General features: G+C 41.9%; 1 protein-coding gene across 1 annotated transcript; it reads right to left on the bottom strand.

Annotated features, from left to right (window-relative positions):
* Positions 1–243: 243 nt before the first annotated feature.
* LOC121585916 (terminal nucleotidyltransferase 5A) lies at positions 244–17,071 on the bottom strand. The gene is made up of 2 exons (XM_041902235.2): positions 16,598–17,071; positions 244–1,930 (listed from the first exon to the last, which is right to left on the bottom strand). The coding sequence occupies exons 1-2, from the start codon at positions 16,748–16,750 to the stop codon at positions 899–901; spliced, it is 1,185 nt and encodes a 394-aa protein (XP_041758169.1). The 5' UTR covers positions 16,751–17,071; the 3' UTR covers positions 244–898.
* Between the last annotated feature and the right edge of the window lie 392 nt (positions 17,072–17,463).

Below are 17,463 nucleotides of genomic sequence, written 5' to 3'. Positions count from 1 at the left end.
AGGCTGAATTTGAGTTATTATCTAGAACAACTTACAGTCCCCACAGTTTCTATGGTGTAGAAATCCTATCACGTTATGGGTAGTTAAAGATGCATGCACAACATATTACAGGATCCATAACCTAGGAGGTTGATCTAATTCATTTCAAGGACATCAAGAGATGTTTTGGTATCAAGGCCTTTCTTTCCCATTTACACAGGCTATACTTACAACACACATATTTCGGAATAAAAAACACAAAGATAGGGAGTTTATTTATTTATTTTTATCGCATGAAGATGAATGCCTCTGTCCCTGAAAAGAGATTTGGAGTAACCTAGGCAACACAAACGTCTTTAAAAAGCACAACTCTCACTTTAGAGGCGTTTCTGTAAATTGCTCAGATAGTTTTAGGCACTTCGAATCACAATAATCCCTTCAGTTCTGAACAACAAAATAAATCTTTGGTCCTGTAAATGTTGTTTAAAAAATAAGTCAACTGAAGCAGCAGTCTGAAAATAGAGCTTCATAGTTTGTTTCCTCCAAAATAAATGTTTTTCTTTTCTTATTTAACAAATCTAACTTCATAAAGATTTCTCACTTAAATAAGGAACTACTCCAACATTCTTGCTACATGTGAAAAGGACCATCAGCCTTACAAATGTTGTGCAAGGAGAAAACAAATAGTTGAGAGAAGATTGGCTCAAATCATCCAGCAGTAAAGGACAGTTTCAGTCAAGTCACATTTGGCAAAGAGATGCATTTCCATTTGTTAAGTTTTTTTGTATTTTTTTTTCTTTTGAAAGACAAAGAGCAATGCTGCCATTCCGCCGAGCCCTTCTCCTCACTCCTCTCTCCAACCCAGTGGAGAGAAACATTGGATGCCACATCCACCTCTGCCCTGTACATGCTTGTTAGCTCAGTTACAGTGCAGCCAAGTATGGTGAGAGTTACTGTAGTGAACTAGCGGTGGCTGTGGCTGCACCTGTGCTATGTAGTAATTGCTGAAGTTGATGTCACGTACGTAGGGTGCGGGCTGGTAGAAGCAGGTGACGTTGGTAACCGTGGGGATGGCGTTCTGCTCAGCCAGCACCCGCAGTGCCAACATGGAGATGAGACCGAGCGTCTGGCGCCGCTCATGGCCCATCAGACACACAGTGCTTTCGTTCACCACATGGTGCAGAGTCATCAGGCACTCGTATCGCTTGTGCTCCATGCCAGCAAAGTGGTTCTGCAGGTAGGCCTCCAGTTTACGCTGCTGCTCGCAGATGTCAGAGAAGTCGATGAAGAAGCGCGAGCACATGTAGCGCTGCAGAGCCTTCATCTCCGTCTCGCAGATGGGCCTGAACCCCCGCGCCAGCAAGTGGCAGTACTTAAGAAGCCCCCCGCCTCGGATCTCCTCGGGGCTGCGCGTGGCGATGATGCGCTGACACAGGTGGCCCATGGCCCCCTCATAGTCCCCATACACACTCTCCCCCACCACGGTGGGGTGGAAGCTCTCGGACATGGCCGTCTCCGAGCAGTCGTCGAACAGCAGCAGCGAGTCCAAGCCAATCTGGAAGGAGTCCACGCTGAACTCAAACTGCCGCCTGAGAGAGTCCACAAACTTGAGCTCCACGTTCTTGCCCGTGTTGTTGGACAGCGAGATGAGGCTCCACCGGTCTGTGTCGTTGCATACTTTCACCAGCTTCTGCACGTAGGCCTCTTTGAGGGTCAGCGGCGAGATGCGCTCCTTACTGACCCCCGCTGGTAGGAAGTCCAACAGGCAGTCCATTACCACGTCCTTCACCAGCCGGAAAGCCTGGTCGTCCTTCAAAGACACGCCGAAGATCAGGTCCAGGTCCTTGTAGCCCATGCCAGTGTCCTTGTAGAGCACGTGGCTGGCTGCAGAGCCGTTCAGCCTCACATCCCGTACGGACACGCCCCTCTCCTCCAGCCGCGCCCGCACCACCTGGGTAAAGGAGATAGAGTATGTATTAGTCATACTCAAACGCTTTCATATAGATTCCTTTTTATGCTTAATTAAGAATAATAAAATGTCAGAAGTAATACAAATGTAATTGGTTATGTCCAAAGGCACCCGTTACCTATACAGGACAGACATGCCTTTCCCTTGTGGAACATGTGCTGACTTTGGAGCCAGACCACCTGCCTCCTCGCCAACATTATTCAATCAAAGAACACACACACACACACACACACACACACACACACGCGCACACACACACACGCATGCACACACGCTGGAACCTGCAAAGACTCAAGTAAACATCTTGAGACATTTCCCGATAAGTTCCAACATGGGCCTCTGGAAAAGTCAATAGGCTGTGCAAGCACTAGGCAGAGATCGATACACTGCTCACAAAAGTACATTTCATCATCACCACCATCAGTTTGAATGGAACCTAACAGGCCCAGATGGAGAGCAGAAGAGTGTCATGACTCCCTCATGGGCTGAGGATCAAAGATACCGGCTAGGCAAAGGTTTGAACACCCTCTTTCCTGAGAGCCAGTTTTATGACCGGTCGTAAATTCCTTGCAGAAACTTTCTTTTCCGTGCCATGCAGTATTCGGAGAGGGAATTTCCCTGTGAGACAAAGGAAGTCTTCCCGCCAAGACTCCAACATCCAAAAGTGGATAATGAAACAATATTCCTACTTAAAAGAATGTGGGAAATAGTTGGTGGGGACTTAAAGAACAATCATGTCAAATTCGTTACTATGTTGTGATGTCATTAAAGACGGTGTTACAACATAACTATCTCTGGGGGTGTACACTTCCCAGTGATGAGGTTTGCATCTAATTGTTGTATAAAACGAATGATTAATATAATAATACTTTTGTGAAGATAACAATGGGACTTTAGCATTCTAGATGAGATTATTGTTTTCCATATTGATTTGTTCTCAGTCAGTGGCCACGCTCAGATGAGCACAAACTTGATGGAACACCCCCCTTATCCTCCTAGTGCATAAAAAGCCTTGTGACGAAATTCACCTCAGATCAGGAAGCCCACGGCTTAAAATGGTTGACACGCTACAAGACCAGCAGATGTGAAGCGTGAGCTAAATGTTACAAAATGGTTTAAAACTACAACTCCATTACCAAAGGATGACCAAGCATACTACGGTATAAGCCGGATGTTGCAAATGGTTGAATTTCGACAAGACCAAGAAGCGTGAAGCTGAAGCTACACGTTACAAAATGGTTAGACCAGAAAGACCAGAAAATGTGAGACGTTAGTCCACACGTTTGAAATGGAGAATCTGAAACTCTCAACCTCTACACGAGGTGAAGAAGAAGACAATGCACTAGACATTATCATTTTAGTCTGCAGCTGGCATGTATAGTCGTCTAGAGAACTTTCACTAAAGACACGAGAGGAGAGGACAATCCCTCGCAGACAACCGCTGGTACATCTGAAGTATCCATTCTAACCACAACTACGACCAGAAACTCTACCAAGTACATTGGGATCTCTGGTGGGCAAACCAGAGTCCTACATCATCAACTGAACTATCGAGGACAGCTACACGTTTCTAATCCGAATGAGCGTTTAGTGGGGTTTTAAGCATTTTGTATTTCCGTGTAGCGTAGTTTCCAAAGTAACCTTCCACTCTGACCCTCCTTCTACCCAAGCATTCATGCTATTGTTAGTTGAGTCCACCAGGGACCGGTTTTCATTGTATTACATTAGTAATCAATAACCTGTGTGTGTGTTTGTATTGTGTTATTATTTAGTTAGTTAGTAAATAAATAATTAAGCCAATTTGTGTACTGCTGATTCATCAATAATAATAATAATTTGATAAGTGACTTATCGATATAACATATATATCTTCTAAGAGTTTAATTCGGGAGATCGTAACTTGTTAAACAACTTCTTCCTTGGTGCCCCAAATTCCTAATGAGTTAATTGTTACATTATTAATTTAATCGAGTGGCAATTAAACATAGTTAGGTGATTCAATAAATAACAGTCATATTTTAAAGTAAGTCACGTCACGACAAGAGTTAGGCCCACTCACTGTGTATCTGACTCACTGGCTGGGTCATGCCTGTTTCTCCAGGGCCGTGTTCAGTAGGCACCAAATTGAATAAGAAAGGCTCATTTTCAGATTCCATTGCAAAACGTTTTAAAACGCTTTCCGTTGTGTGCTTTAATGAACACAACCCAGGCAGCAGCAGTTACTGCTATAGGAGTTATACCCCTGCATTGCGATTCACACCGGTAGTAAGCGCTTGCCTTAGCATAGGCCGTAGTGCACCAGTGGAGCAAAGGTTGGCCGCGTGGGGGTCAAAGGATGGCCGCGTGGGGGACAAAGGTTGGCCGCGTTTCACTTTCACAGAGGCCCGGTGGTCTGCAGGACCGGTTCAGCAAAGAGGCCGCAACAATAATCTCTGAAGAGGATGTCCCAAGTCTGACACCACTGGGTCTGTGCTCCATAGTTAGGTAGTGCTAGGACTGGCGCACTAACAGACACTGGCAGTCACACTGAGAAAGTGTGTCTAGAAGCCCTCAGGAAAGACAAAGGTGGGACACTAACAGCACACTCTAAAGCTGAGGCGTTAGTAGTAAAGTTGTTAAAACTCAATCCACTTGGTGGGGTGGCGCCATTAAAATGCACTGTTCGTTCATGTATAGGAAACATGTAATTTACTCTTAAAATCCAAAGAGCTCTTTCGGTTAAGAGTCGGTTTAATTTGCATTTGTCATCACAGCTTTCCGTCAGAAACAGAGATGAGGTAGTCATTCAGAAATCATGTTAAAAACACTTATTGCACACTGAGGGAGTCCATGCAACGTATTATGTATGGGATTATAATGACAGAACCCTGTGAGTTTGTATTTTGGATTTCGTGGTCACACATTGAGATTCGTGGTTGCAAGTACGATTCGCAAATGTGTAATAAAAAGTTGCAAGCTTGTATCATGTGTGAAAAATGAAACAATGGTCACCAACTTGTAACTTGACATTTTCAAGTCTAAGATTTGCAAGCATGATTTATTTTCAGAATTATTACAAGTCCATTTACAACTATTAATATTCTGCTGTGAATCAAAAATATACTCGCAGATTTTTTATCTGCGCACTGTTGTCACGTTACCAAGACATTCGTAAGCTCGTAGAAAGTTTTGTACGTTTGTATAAAAGAGATTCACAAGTATTGCTGCAAACATTAGCTGGATTGTTCCATCAATCAAATCTCAGGAAGTAGCTTAAAGAGGAGAAGTCATTTCTACAAAGTAACAGTAATTTGTTTAACATGTACAATACAATGGTACATTTCATACGAAATTGACAGCAGCTAATGACATCCATCCTAGCTTTACTATCAACTGGCTAGCTTAAAATCAGGCAGCTTTAAATGAGGGGGTAAAACAAATATAATATTTGGTAGTTAACCATCTGATTGATAAAGTTGATAAATGCCATTAGCAAGCTAGCTAAATTGAAACTTGTTCTTGGAGTTAATTCACAAGGTTAGATATAGTCACACATTATTCTCTATCATGCAATTGTAAGCTTGTAACTTGGGAAGCTCATTCAATAATACAGACGTGGGTGATTTCTACACGCAGGGGACTGAACTGTGTGCAAGTTTTTGTTCAATTTAGACCACAGTTAGTTGAATGTGTTAGTGTTAGTGAAGTGCTGGAACAAAAACCTGTACACTCCTGTGTAAAAAAAACAACCTGTGGCTGTCATGATTTGAATTGAGTAAATACAGGTACCATTTCATTTTGTTAATCTATGCAGGTTTGTCATCTGATTTACAGGAGCCTGATGGAGATACTATATTGTAGACCTCCATCCTTGGGAGCAATTTCCAAATGCCTGAAGGTACCACGTTCATCTGTACAAACAATAGTACGCAAGTATAAACACCATGGGACCACGCAGCCGTCATACCGCTCAGGAAGGAGACGTGTTCTGTCTCCTAGAGATGAACGTACTTTGGTGCCAAAAGTGCAAATCAATCCCAGAACAACAGCAAAGGACCTTGTGAAGATGCTGGAGGAAACAGGTACAAAAGTATCTATATTCACAGTAAAACAAGTCCTATATTGACATAACCTGAAAGGCTGCTCAGCAAGGAAGACGCCACTGCTCCAAAACCACCATAAAAAAGCCAGACTACAGTTTGCAACTGCACATGAGGACAAAGATCGTACTTTTTGGAGAAATTTCCTCTGGTCTGATCAAACAAAAATAGAACTGTTTGGCCATAATGACCATCGTTATTTATTTTATTTTTTATTTTATTTCACCTTTATTTAACCAGGTAAGCCAGTTGAGAACAAGTTCTCATTTACAACTGCGACCTGGCCAAGATAAAGCAAAGCAGTGCGATAAAAACAACAGAGTTACATATGGGGTAAAACAAAACAAAGTCAAAAATATAACAGAAATAAATATATATACAGTGTGTGCAAATGTAGCAAGTTATGGAGGTAAGGCAATAAATAGGCTATAGTGCAAAATAATTACAATTAGTATTAACACTGGAATGATAGATGTGCAAGAGATGATGATAGAGATACTGGGGTACAAATGAGCAAAATAAATAACAATATAGGGATGAGGTAGTTGGGCGGGCTAATTTCAGATGTGCTGTGTACAGGTGCAGTGATCGGTAAGGTGCTCTGACAACTGATGCTTAAAGTTAGTGAGGGAGATAAGTGTCTCCAGCTTCAGAGATTTTTGCAATTTGTTCCAGTCATTGGCAGCAGAGAACTGGAAGGAATGGCGGCCAAAGGAGGTGTTGGCTTTGGGGATGACCAGTGAGATATACCTGCTGGAGCGCATACTACGTGTGGGTGTTGCTATGGTGACCAATGAGCTAAGATAAGGCGGGGATTTGCCTAGCAGTGATTTATAGATGGCCTGGAGCCAGTGGGTTTGGCGACGAATATGTAGTGAGGACCAGCCAACAAGAGCGTACAGGTCACAGTGGTGGGTAGTATATGGCGCTTTGGAGACAAAACGGATGGCACTGTGATAGACTACATCCAATTTGCTGAGTAGAGTGTTGGAGGCTATTTTGTAAATGACATCGCCGAAGTCAAGGATCGGTAGGATAGTCAGTTTTACGAGGGCATGTTTGGCAGCATGAGTGAAGGAGGCTTTGTTGCGAAATAGGAAACCGATTCTAGATTTAACTTTGGATTGGAGATTCTTAATGTGAGTCTGGAAGGAGAGTTTACAGTCTAACCAGACACCTAGATATTTGTAGTTGTCCACATACTCTAGGTCAGACCCGTCGAGAGTAGTGATTCTAGTCGGGTGGGCGGGTGCAAGCAGCGTTCGGTTGAAGAGCATGCATTTTGTTTTACTAGTGTTTAAGAGCAGTTGGAGGCTACTGAAGGAGTGTTGTATGGCATTGAAGCTCGTTTGGAGGTTTGTTAACACAGTGTCCAATGAAGGGCCAGATGTATACAAAATGGTGTCGTCTGCGTAGAGGTGGATCTGAGAGTCACCAGCAGCAAGAGCGACGTCATTGATATACACAGAGAAAAGAGTCGGCCCAAGAATTGAACCCTGTGGCACCCCCATAGAGACTGCCATAGGTCCAGACAACAGGCCCTCCGATTTGACACATTGAACTCTATCAGAGAAGTAGTTGGTGAACCAGGCGAGGCAGTCATTTGAGAAACCAAGGCTATTTAGTCTGCCAATAAGAATGCGGTGGTTGACAGAGTCGAAAGCCTTGGCCAGGTCAATGAAAACGGCTGCACAGTACTGTCTATTATCAATCGCGGTTATAATATCGTTTAGGACCTTGAGCGTGGCTGAAGTGCACCCATGACCAGCTCGGAAACCGGATTGCATAGCGGAGAAGGTACGGTGGGATTCGAAATGGTCGGTGATCTGTTTGTTAACTTGGCTTTCAAAAACTTTTGAAAGGCAGGGCAGGATGGATATGGGTCTGTAACAGTTTGGATCTAGAGTGTCACCCCCTTTGAAGAGGGGGATGACCGCGGCAGCTTTCCAATCTCTGGGGATCTCAGACGTTACGAAAGAGAGGTTGAACAGGCTAGTAATAAGGGTTGCGACAATTTCGGCGGCTAGTTTTAGAAAGGGTCCAGATTGTCTAGCCCAGATGATTTGTAGGGGTCCAGATTTTGCAGCTCTTTCAGAACATCAGCTGTCTGGATTTGTGTGAAGGAGAAGCGGGGGGGGGGCAAGTTGCAGCGGAGGGTGCAGAGCTGGTGGCCGGGGTAGTGGTAGCCAGGTGGAAAGCATGGCCAGCCGTAGCAAAATGCTTGTCGAAATTCTCGATTATTGTAGATTTATTGGTGGTGATAGTGTTTCCTAGCCTCAGTGCAGTGGGCAGCTGGGAGGAAGTGCTCTTATTTTCCATGGACTTTACAGTGTCCCAAAACGTTTTGGAGTTAGTGCTACAGGATGCAAATTTCTGTTTGAAAAAGTTAGCCTTTGCTTTCCTAACTGCTTGTGTATATTGGTTCCTAACTTCCCTGAAAAGTTGCATATCGCGGGGGCTATTTGATGCTAATGCAGTACGCCACAGGATGTTTTTGTGCTGGTCAAGGGCAGTCAAGTCTGAGGAGAACCAGGGGCTATATCTGTTCTTAGTTCTGTATTTTTTGAATGGGGCATGTTTATTTAAGATTGAGAGGAAATTACTTTTAAAGAACAACCAGGCATCCTCTACTGACGGAATGAGATCTATATCCATCCAGGATACCTGGGCCAGGTCAATTAGGAAGGCCTGCTCGCTGAAGTGTTTTTGGGAGCGTTTGACAGTGATGAGGGGTGGTCGTTTGACCGCGGACCCGTTACGGACGCAGGCAATAAGGCAGTGATCGCTGAGATCCTGGTTGAAGACAGCGGAGGTGTATTTAGAGGGTAAGTTAGTCAGGATGATATCTATGAGGGTACCCATGTTTATGGATTTAGGGTTGTACCTGGTAGGTTCGTTGATAATTTGTGTGAGATTGAGGGCATCTAATTTAGATTGTAGGATGGCCGGGGTGTTAAGCATATCCAATGTTTGGAGGAAAAAGGGGGTGCTTGCAAGCCGAAGAACACCATCCCAACCGTGAAGAACGGGGGACTGGTGCACTTCACAAAATAGATGGCATCATGAGGAAGGAAAATTATGTGGATATATTGACGCAACATCTCAAGACATCAGTCAGGAAGTTAAAGCTTGGTCGCAAATGGGTCTTCCAAATGGACAATGACCCCAAGCATACTTCCAAAGTTGTGGCAAAATGGCTTAATGACAACAAAGTCAAGGTATTGGAGTGGCCATCACAAAGCCCTGACCTCAATCCTATAGAACATTTGTGGGCAGAACTGAAAAAGCGTGTGCGAGCAAGGAGGCCTACAAACCTGACTCAGTTACACCAGCTCTGTCAGGAGGAATGGGCCAAAATTCACCCAATTTATTGTGGGAAGCTTGTGGAAGGCTACCGGAAACGTTTGACCCAAGTTAAACTATTTAAAGGCAATGCCACCAAATACTAATTGAGTGTATGTAAACTTCTGACCCACTGGGAATGTGATGAAATAAATAAAAGCTGAAATAAATAATTATCTACTATTATTCTGACATTTCACATTCTTAAAATAAAGTGGTGATCCTAACTGACCTAAGACAGGGAACTTTTACTATGATTAAATATCAGGAATTGTGAAAAACTGAGTTTAAAATGTATTTGGTTAAGGTGTATGTAAACTTCAGACTTCAACTGTATGCACACCCCTTTTCCGTTATTTATTTATTCAAATTTTTTTTAACAAGTTATTTTTTTCCATTTCACTTCACCAATTTGGACAATTTTGTGTATGTCCATTACATGAAATCCAAATCAAATCCATTTAAATTACAGGTTGTAATGCAACAAAATAGGAAAAAACGGCAAGGGGGATGAATACTTTTGCAAGGCACTGTAGAGTAATTTAGCCAAGACCGTGGACGTATATAGAATACAGTCCAATTAGATGATTAAGGTGTGGTAACTATATTTTGTACATCTTTTTATTTGTGTTTTTATTCTTAATTTTTACTTCCTTTTCTTTGACTTAGGAAGTGATAGAGCCACAAACAAGTTCCCCATACAACCACCAGTTAGTGCCACAACGCTGCTCATTTGCTGAAGAAATGTAATGATGTATTTTGTGATTGTTGTGCGTTGTTAACATCTGCCTAAGTTACTGCCTAGATCTACCAGCCTGGACAACCGGACGACGGGTCCGGAACGACTATCCCCAACCAGGACATCCCCTGGCCATTCTTGTCGTGGGTGCAGAATCCTTCCAAGGTTGATGACTGTCCTGTGTGAGGATCTAAGGCCTCAGACCAGCTTGGCAATGGCTGACAATAGCCAGACACCCTCTCACCCACAGAAGAGGAGAGGGGGGACCAGGCCGGTTTTGACACCTTAACACTCGGTCGTATATTAGGCAGGAGAGGAATATCTTGCTCTCCAGTATTGATTGGAATGTCCCTTTGTCTCCAGAAGACTTTTGCCGCCAAAACTATAACGTCCAAAAAGTAAACACTGGAACAATATTTCTAAGATAAGAATGTGGGGAATGGTCAGTGGGGATCTAAAGAATAATCATATCATAGTGTTTATTATTTTGTGATGTCATTAAAAATGGTATCAAGAATATACTGTACCTTGAAAAGTATACACACTATCTGTCAAGTTTACATCCAATTTGTTGTACATGATTTATGAACAATTATGAGAGTATGTTTGTTAAGATAGGAATGTGATTTTAGTTTTCTAACGAGATCATAGTTTTGATGATACTTTGGACCAGTCAGTAGCCACGCCCCGAGTGAGCTCAGAGATCGTGTCAGCATGATGGAATGCCCCTTTTACCAAGAGTGCATAAAGGCTTGAAAGACCAGCAAGACGTGAGACGGTGGTCTACACGTCTGAAAATTGTTGGAACATTAAACCTCAACACAAGGTGAAGAAGATCAACTCCCAGACTAGACCCGAACATTGCCAGGCTGCAGCTGTGCGTGTAAAGTGGTTCAAACTCTGACTAACCACAAAAGCTGGAAAGGAGAAAATCCCCTCTCAGACAATCACTGGTACAGCCGAGTATCTGCTCTGAAGAAAGACTCCACTCCAAACCAAGACAACTAAGAAGGACATTGTGACCTCTGATGGACAACCAGAGCCTTACACCACTAAACCCCCTTTTAAGAAGGCTGGGTTTAAACAGAGATCGACGAACAAAGACACCTACACGTAAATACATTCATGATTTCTTACTCCAAACGGGCGGTGGTTCGTGAGCAAAGTATTATGATTACTTTGAGGGTAGTTTCCAAATGTGTCAACGATAAGTGTCTCTTTCTCTCTCTACCCCTCCCTCTTTTGATAACCAAGCAGTCATGTTGTTGTTAGTCCACTAGGGACGTTTTCCTCATGTTTTAAGTGTGTATGTTATTCTGTGTTATTATTTAGTTAGCAAGTAAATAAGTAATTAAACCAATTTGGGTAGTACGGAATCATAAGTAAAGCTGGTGTTTGTGCAGATCCAAGAAGTCTGCGACCGTTCAGAATGAGATTGATAAGAGGTAATGATTAATATGTTGACTGTTTTATACATATTGATAGGTAAAGACCTTTAGAGTTTAATTCATGAGATGGTAACTCTATAAACAACTTATTCCGTGGTGCCCCAAATCCTAATGAGTTAATTGTTACATTATTAATTTAAATCGAGTAACAATTAAACATAGTTAGTTGATTCGATAAATAACAGTCATCATATTAATGAAAGTCACGTCACGACAATCACCAAACAAAGTTTTGTATAAACTACTCATGTTCATTTTCAAGTTGTTACAAAACAATACATTTTCCATGACTGCAAAAGGTCTAAAATCAATGCAAGTCTCATGTCCAGGGTGAATACATTTTGTCATGTATTTAAGACACAGGTGTGCCAACTAAAATATATATCCCAGACAAGCCTGAAGAACAGGACAAATATACAAGTGAATATAAGTCAGTTATTGTGTCTGTAGCAGTTTGTATGAATGACTGGTTATTTAAAATACATGTTGACATGTTAAATGGCTACGAGACAGAGATAAAGACTCTTGCTGTAGTCAGGTAAGGTACCACTGAAGGCCCCAGTATTTAGTCAGGCAGCTGGAAGCAGATATGTCACCATCTAGGCCCATGTCACAGCATGCAGAGGCCTGATGAGTAGATGACAAATACATTATGTACCTTTCATCACCAAAGCAGTATTAGCATTTACTGCACATGTTGCTGAAAAAACCAACCATTTTGTTAATGTCATTGATATAAATGGGCAATTCACATACACAATTCAGTTCATAAGCATTGACTGTAATACCTCAAGGGTCCTGTGGTTGTCTGGCACCATTCTGCTTTCTAATGATCTTACTCCCTTGTGGAATGCAATAACAACAAAAACATGAATAAGAATAAGCCTAGTCAGTCAGTAATTTGGCTAATTAAACACTCGTAAAATGAGCACAAGCCTATTCAGCCAAATTATACAAAAACAATACAGTCCATTTGCATGAGGGGCATATTTCTTGCCAACTTCTTCAGTCACCAATTAATCAATAAATAAACAGGCAGTGGAACGAAGTAGTTTGACAAAAAGTGTTCAAAAGTCAGTAACAATTCTTTAAAATATAGCTAGCAAATATATAGTTTATCTTTTCTAGGAACCTAATATTATTAGCTACAGTGATGGTGATGGGAGATTTTCCCCCAGCAGTTTTAATTTAGCTAATGTTCGCTAGCTACATGTTGACAGCTAGCTAATGGCATTTATAATTAACTTCATCAATCAGACGGTTATCTAGCAAATATATTTGTTTTCCCCTCGCATCTAAAGCTGCCTGATGAAGATAGCCAGTTGATAGTAAAGCTAGGATGAATGTCAGAAGCCAGCTAGCTAGCTAACATTAGCTGCTGTCAATTTAATCTGAAATGTACCATTGTATTTCACATGTTAAACAAACCACTGTAATGCCTTTTCACAACAGAAAATGTATGCACACAAAACAGATTACCACCTTCAAGTAAATAGTTTTATTTTAGTACTTCAGGCCATAACATTACTTTGTAGAAATGACTTCTCTTCAAGCTACTTCCTGAGATTTGATTGATGCAGCAATAGTCGGCTGTAGTTTTGGCCGATTGGTCAGGAGTAAAAGGTCCTGCCGCCAAACCCGCTCAAACCAGTTTCTTTTTAAAAATTGCAAATCTCTTTCTACAAACGTACAAAACTTTCTACAAGCTTACAAATCTCTTGGTAACGTGACAACAGTGATAGAACTCAGAGTGTATTTTTGATTCACAACAGAATATTCATAGTCGTAAATTGACTAATTCTGGAAATAAATTATGCTTACAAATCTTATTGAATGTATTCAAATGTCAAAGTACAAGTTTGCGACCATTGTAAATGTTTTCACACGTCATGATACAAGCTTATGACATTAAATTACACATTAGCGAATCGTACTTGCAACCACGAATCTCAATGTGCGACCACAAAATTCTAAATACAAACTCAGTGTTCTGTCATCATTATTATCATCATGCTTGACTTCCTGTGATGGCTGTTAAACAAACCTGTTTTGGGGGGTGGGTACAGCGAGCCCATGTACCCCCATACTCTAGGCATACTGGCCAAGAATGCACTGCACAGTAGTGCTGAGTGATTAGCGCTTTTTGAGGTCGGTTTGGTTATTAAAAAAGAATCACGGTTTTCGTGATTCTCAAACACAGAATAAAACAATTAATAAAAGTGATGGTACTGTAGTGACTGCCCATTACTGCAAAGTATGCATTATTTACTTTTAAGAACTTCTCAAATTGACAGCAGTTCTATAGAGTTGAGATGACTTGGAATGAAATAGTCAAACAAAACAAATGTGATACAACTGAAATATTTGATTAAAGTCTTGCGAGTAAATTATGGTTATGAATTCACACACACGCGCACACGCAATGAATGATGGTCATTGTAGTTAATTACCACGTTTTCTGCGCTAAATTACATTGGCCTGTCGGAAATGTCCCTCCTACATCACACAGTTTGGCCTTGATCTGATTTATCTCCAGAGAAACTGCGCAATGTGTGCTCATTGAGCTCACATACATTTTTTTTTACAAAATGGAATTCAAATTATTGAACAGATTTTGGTCAATTAGTAGTTTATATATATATATATATATATATACATACACACACACACACACACAGTGGGGAGAACAAGTATTTGATACACTGCCGATTTTGCAAGTTTTCCTACTTGCAAAGCATGTAGAGGTCTGTAATTTTGATCATAGGTACACAAGAATCCAGAAAATCACATTGTATGATTTTTAAGTAATTAATTTGCATTTTATTGCATGACATAAGTATTTGATCACCTATCAACCAGTAAGAATTCCGGCTCTCACAGACCTGTTAGTTTTTCTTTAAGAAGCCCTCCTGTTCGCCACTCATTACCTGTATTAACTGCACCTGTTTGAACTCATTAGCTGTATAAAAGACACCTGTCCACACACTCAATCAAACAGACTCCAACCTCTCCACAATGGCCAAGACCAGAGAGCTGTGTAAGGACATCAGGGATAAAATTGTAGATCTGCACAAGGCTGGGATGGGCTACAGGACAATAGGCAAACAGCTTGGTGAGAAGGCAACAACTGTTGGCGCAATTATTAGAAAATGGAAGAAGTTCAAGATGACGGTCAATCACCCTCGGTCTGGGGCTCCATGCAAGTTCTCACCTCGTGGGGCATCAATGATCATGAGGAAGGTGAGGGATCGGCCCAGAACTACACGGCAGGACCTGGTCAATGACCTGAAGAGAGCTGGGACCACAGTCTCAAAGAAAACCCTTAGTAACACACTACGCCGTCACGGATTAAAATCCTGCAGCGCACGCAAGGTCCCCCTGCTCAAGCCAGCGCATGTCCAGGCCCGTCTGAAGTTTGCCAATGACCATCTGGATGATCCAGAGGAGGAATGGGAGAAGGTCATGTGGTCTGATGAGACAAAAATAGAGCTTTTTGGTCTAAACTCCACTCGCCGTGTTTGGAGGAAGAAGAAGGATGAGTACAACCCCAAGAACACCATCCCAACCGTGAAGCATGGAGGTGGAAACATCATTCTTTGGGGATGCTTTTCTGCAAAGGGGACAGGACGACTGCACCGTATTGAGGGGAGGATGGATGGGGCCATGTATCGCGAGATCTTGGCAAACAACCTCCTTCCCTCAGTAAGAGCATTGAAGATGGGTCGTGGCTGGGTCTTCCAGCATGACAACGACCCGAAACACACAGCCAGGGCAACTAAGGAGTGGCTCCGTAAGAAGCATCTCAAGGTCCTGGAGTGGCCTAGCCAGTCTCCAGACCTGAACCCAATAGAAAATCTTTGGAGGGAGCTGAAAGTCCGTATTGCCCAGCGACAACCTCGAAACCTGAAGGATCTGGAGAAGGTCTGTATGGAGGAGTGGGCCAAAATCCCTGCTGCAGTGTGTGCAAACCTGGTCAAGACCTACAGGAAACGTATGATCTCTGTAATTGCAAACAAAGCTTTCTGTACCAAATATTAAGTTCTGCTTTTCTGATGTATCAAATACTTATGTCATGCAATAAAATGCAAATTAATTACTTAAAAATCATACAATGTCATTTTCTGGATTTTTGTTTTAGATTCAGTCTCTCACAGTTGAAGTGTACCTATGATAAAAATTACTGACCTCTACATGCTTTGTAAGTAGGAAAACCTGCAAAATCGGCAGTGTATCAAATACTTGTTCTCCTCACTGTATGTATCATAGGCATCAGTTCTGTCGGTCAGAGCAGCCTGGTCTCATAGACTAGACTTAACATATTACATTTAAATCCGAGACACTCAAATTAGTATGATATATGTTACGTTTGGTATGGTTACTTAAGAAAGATGGTTACTTAAGGCCTAAAACAAATGCAGGGTGGTTGGTCGGGGTGGATGGGTGGGCGTATAACTCAAACGTCAAGCAACCCAAAGGTTGCGAGGGCGAATCTTATCACGGACAACTTCAGCATTTTAGCAACTTTAACTACTTGCTACTTTGCATGTTAGCTAACCCTTCCCCTTTTAGCTAACTCTAACCTTAACCCTTTAACCTAAATCCTAAACTTAACCCCTAGCCTAACTAACGTTAGCCATCTAGCTAGAATTCGTAATATATCATACACTTTGCAAATACGTAACATATTGTACATTTTGCATATTCGTAACATATATATTACGAATTGTAATTCGTAACATATCATACAAAATGGGTGATGGACATCTACAAATAAATTCATACCATACAAAACTTAACATATCATACTAAAAGGTATCTCGGATTGCGTACAGAATAATACGAAATGCTCTGAGACCAGGTTGGTCTCTCAATAGAATATAGGCGAATAGAATAGACTACTTTAATATGCCATAGGGACATTTTCTTTGCAACAAAGCACATGCATACTTGGCATACTAACATAAAGTACATCACAAAACATGAAGCGATTCAGAGTAGACAGCATATACTCAGTATGCAAGTTGTGGCGCAAGCGCTTTACCTGAACGATCTGCCGGGGTTGGACAGAGAGTGTAGGGAAGTTTCCGCGGCCGTGAATCGGGATTGCTTCTCTGAGGATTGAGTTCAAACGATGCACCTGATCCCAAGACAGCACACAGAACCGCCTACTCTGATCCGACGTATCGCTTGACATGGCGATGTGTAGCTGAACAGAAAGTGTAAAAATATAGTGGAATGAATGCGGCAGTCTAATCTTGCTGTATCACTCCCGGATCAATCGGTTGAGGTATGCGTCTTAAAAGTGCAGGGGGGAATAATGAATGGATGCGTTTGGTCAATCGTGGTACTGTCTAATAGCCTACAAATGTTCAGTGTCCGTTTCCTCGTTCACCAAGGTAATGAAGATGTAATTGCTGTCAATACTTGAAGTTTAAAATGCAAGACACGCTTAACTCTTTATCCACAGATGTCCAGCTGATCAGTTTCAAGTTCGCAGGGAATCTTTATCCCAAAAGCTCATCCAAGATCTATAAAGGCTCCTCATTTGCATAGAGGCTCTGATTGGTTTTGTTGTTCACTCATTCATTATCAAGACCTTGCCTTGTTGCGAGTGCCACCAGTCAGTGCAGATAAAATAGTTTGTCACAACCTGTGAACTAGTGACGCATTTCGAGAGCCTCCACCCCTTTCCTTACTCACTGATATTCTCCAAGACATTGGGCGCGTTCGACATAGAGAGCAATAGTAATAGTATTGTTGTAGGCACTAACTCCGCCATGGTTCGTTGGACAAAGGCTATGGGAAAATGAATAGAGTTTTTGTAAGGTTTTTGGATAAACGCAGAAAAGAATGTCTGTGGTAAACACAGGCTTAGGAGATCGTATACATTTTGTTCAATGCAATAAT

The sequence above is a fragment of the Coregonus clupeaformis genome, chromosome 17, assembly GCF_020615455.1.
Source record: "Coregonus clupeaformis isolate EN_2021a chromosome 17, ASM2061545v1, whole genome shotgun sequence".
NCBI lineage: Eukaryota > Metazoa > Chordata > Actinopteri > Salmoniformes > Salmonidae > Coregonus > Coregonus clupeaformis.
This window is presented reverse-complemented; position numbering and strand designations above follow the sequence as displayed.

Excerpts from the sequence above, each read along its gene's own strand:
- LOC121585916 (XM_041902235.2), bottom strand. The coding sequence starts at position 16,750 with ATGTCAAGCGATACGTCGGATCAGAGTAGGCGGTTCTGTGTGCTGTCT. Across the intron at positions 1,931-16,597 it reads AACCCCGGCAGATCGTTCAG|GTGGTGCGGGCGCGGCTGGA; the intron begins GTAAAGCGCTTG and ends TCCTTTACCCAG.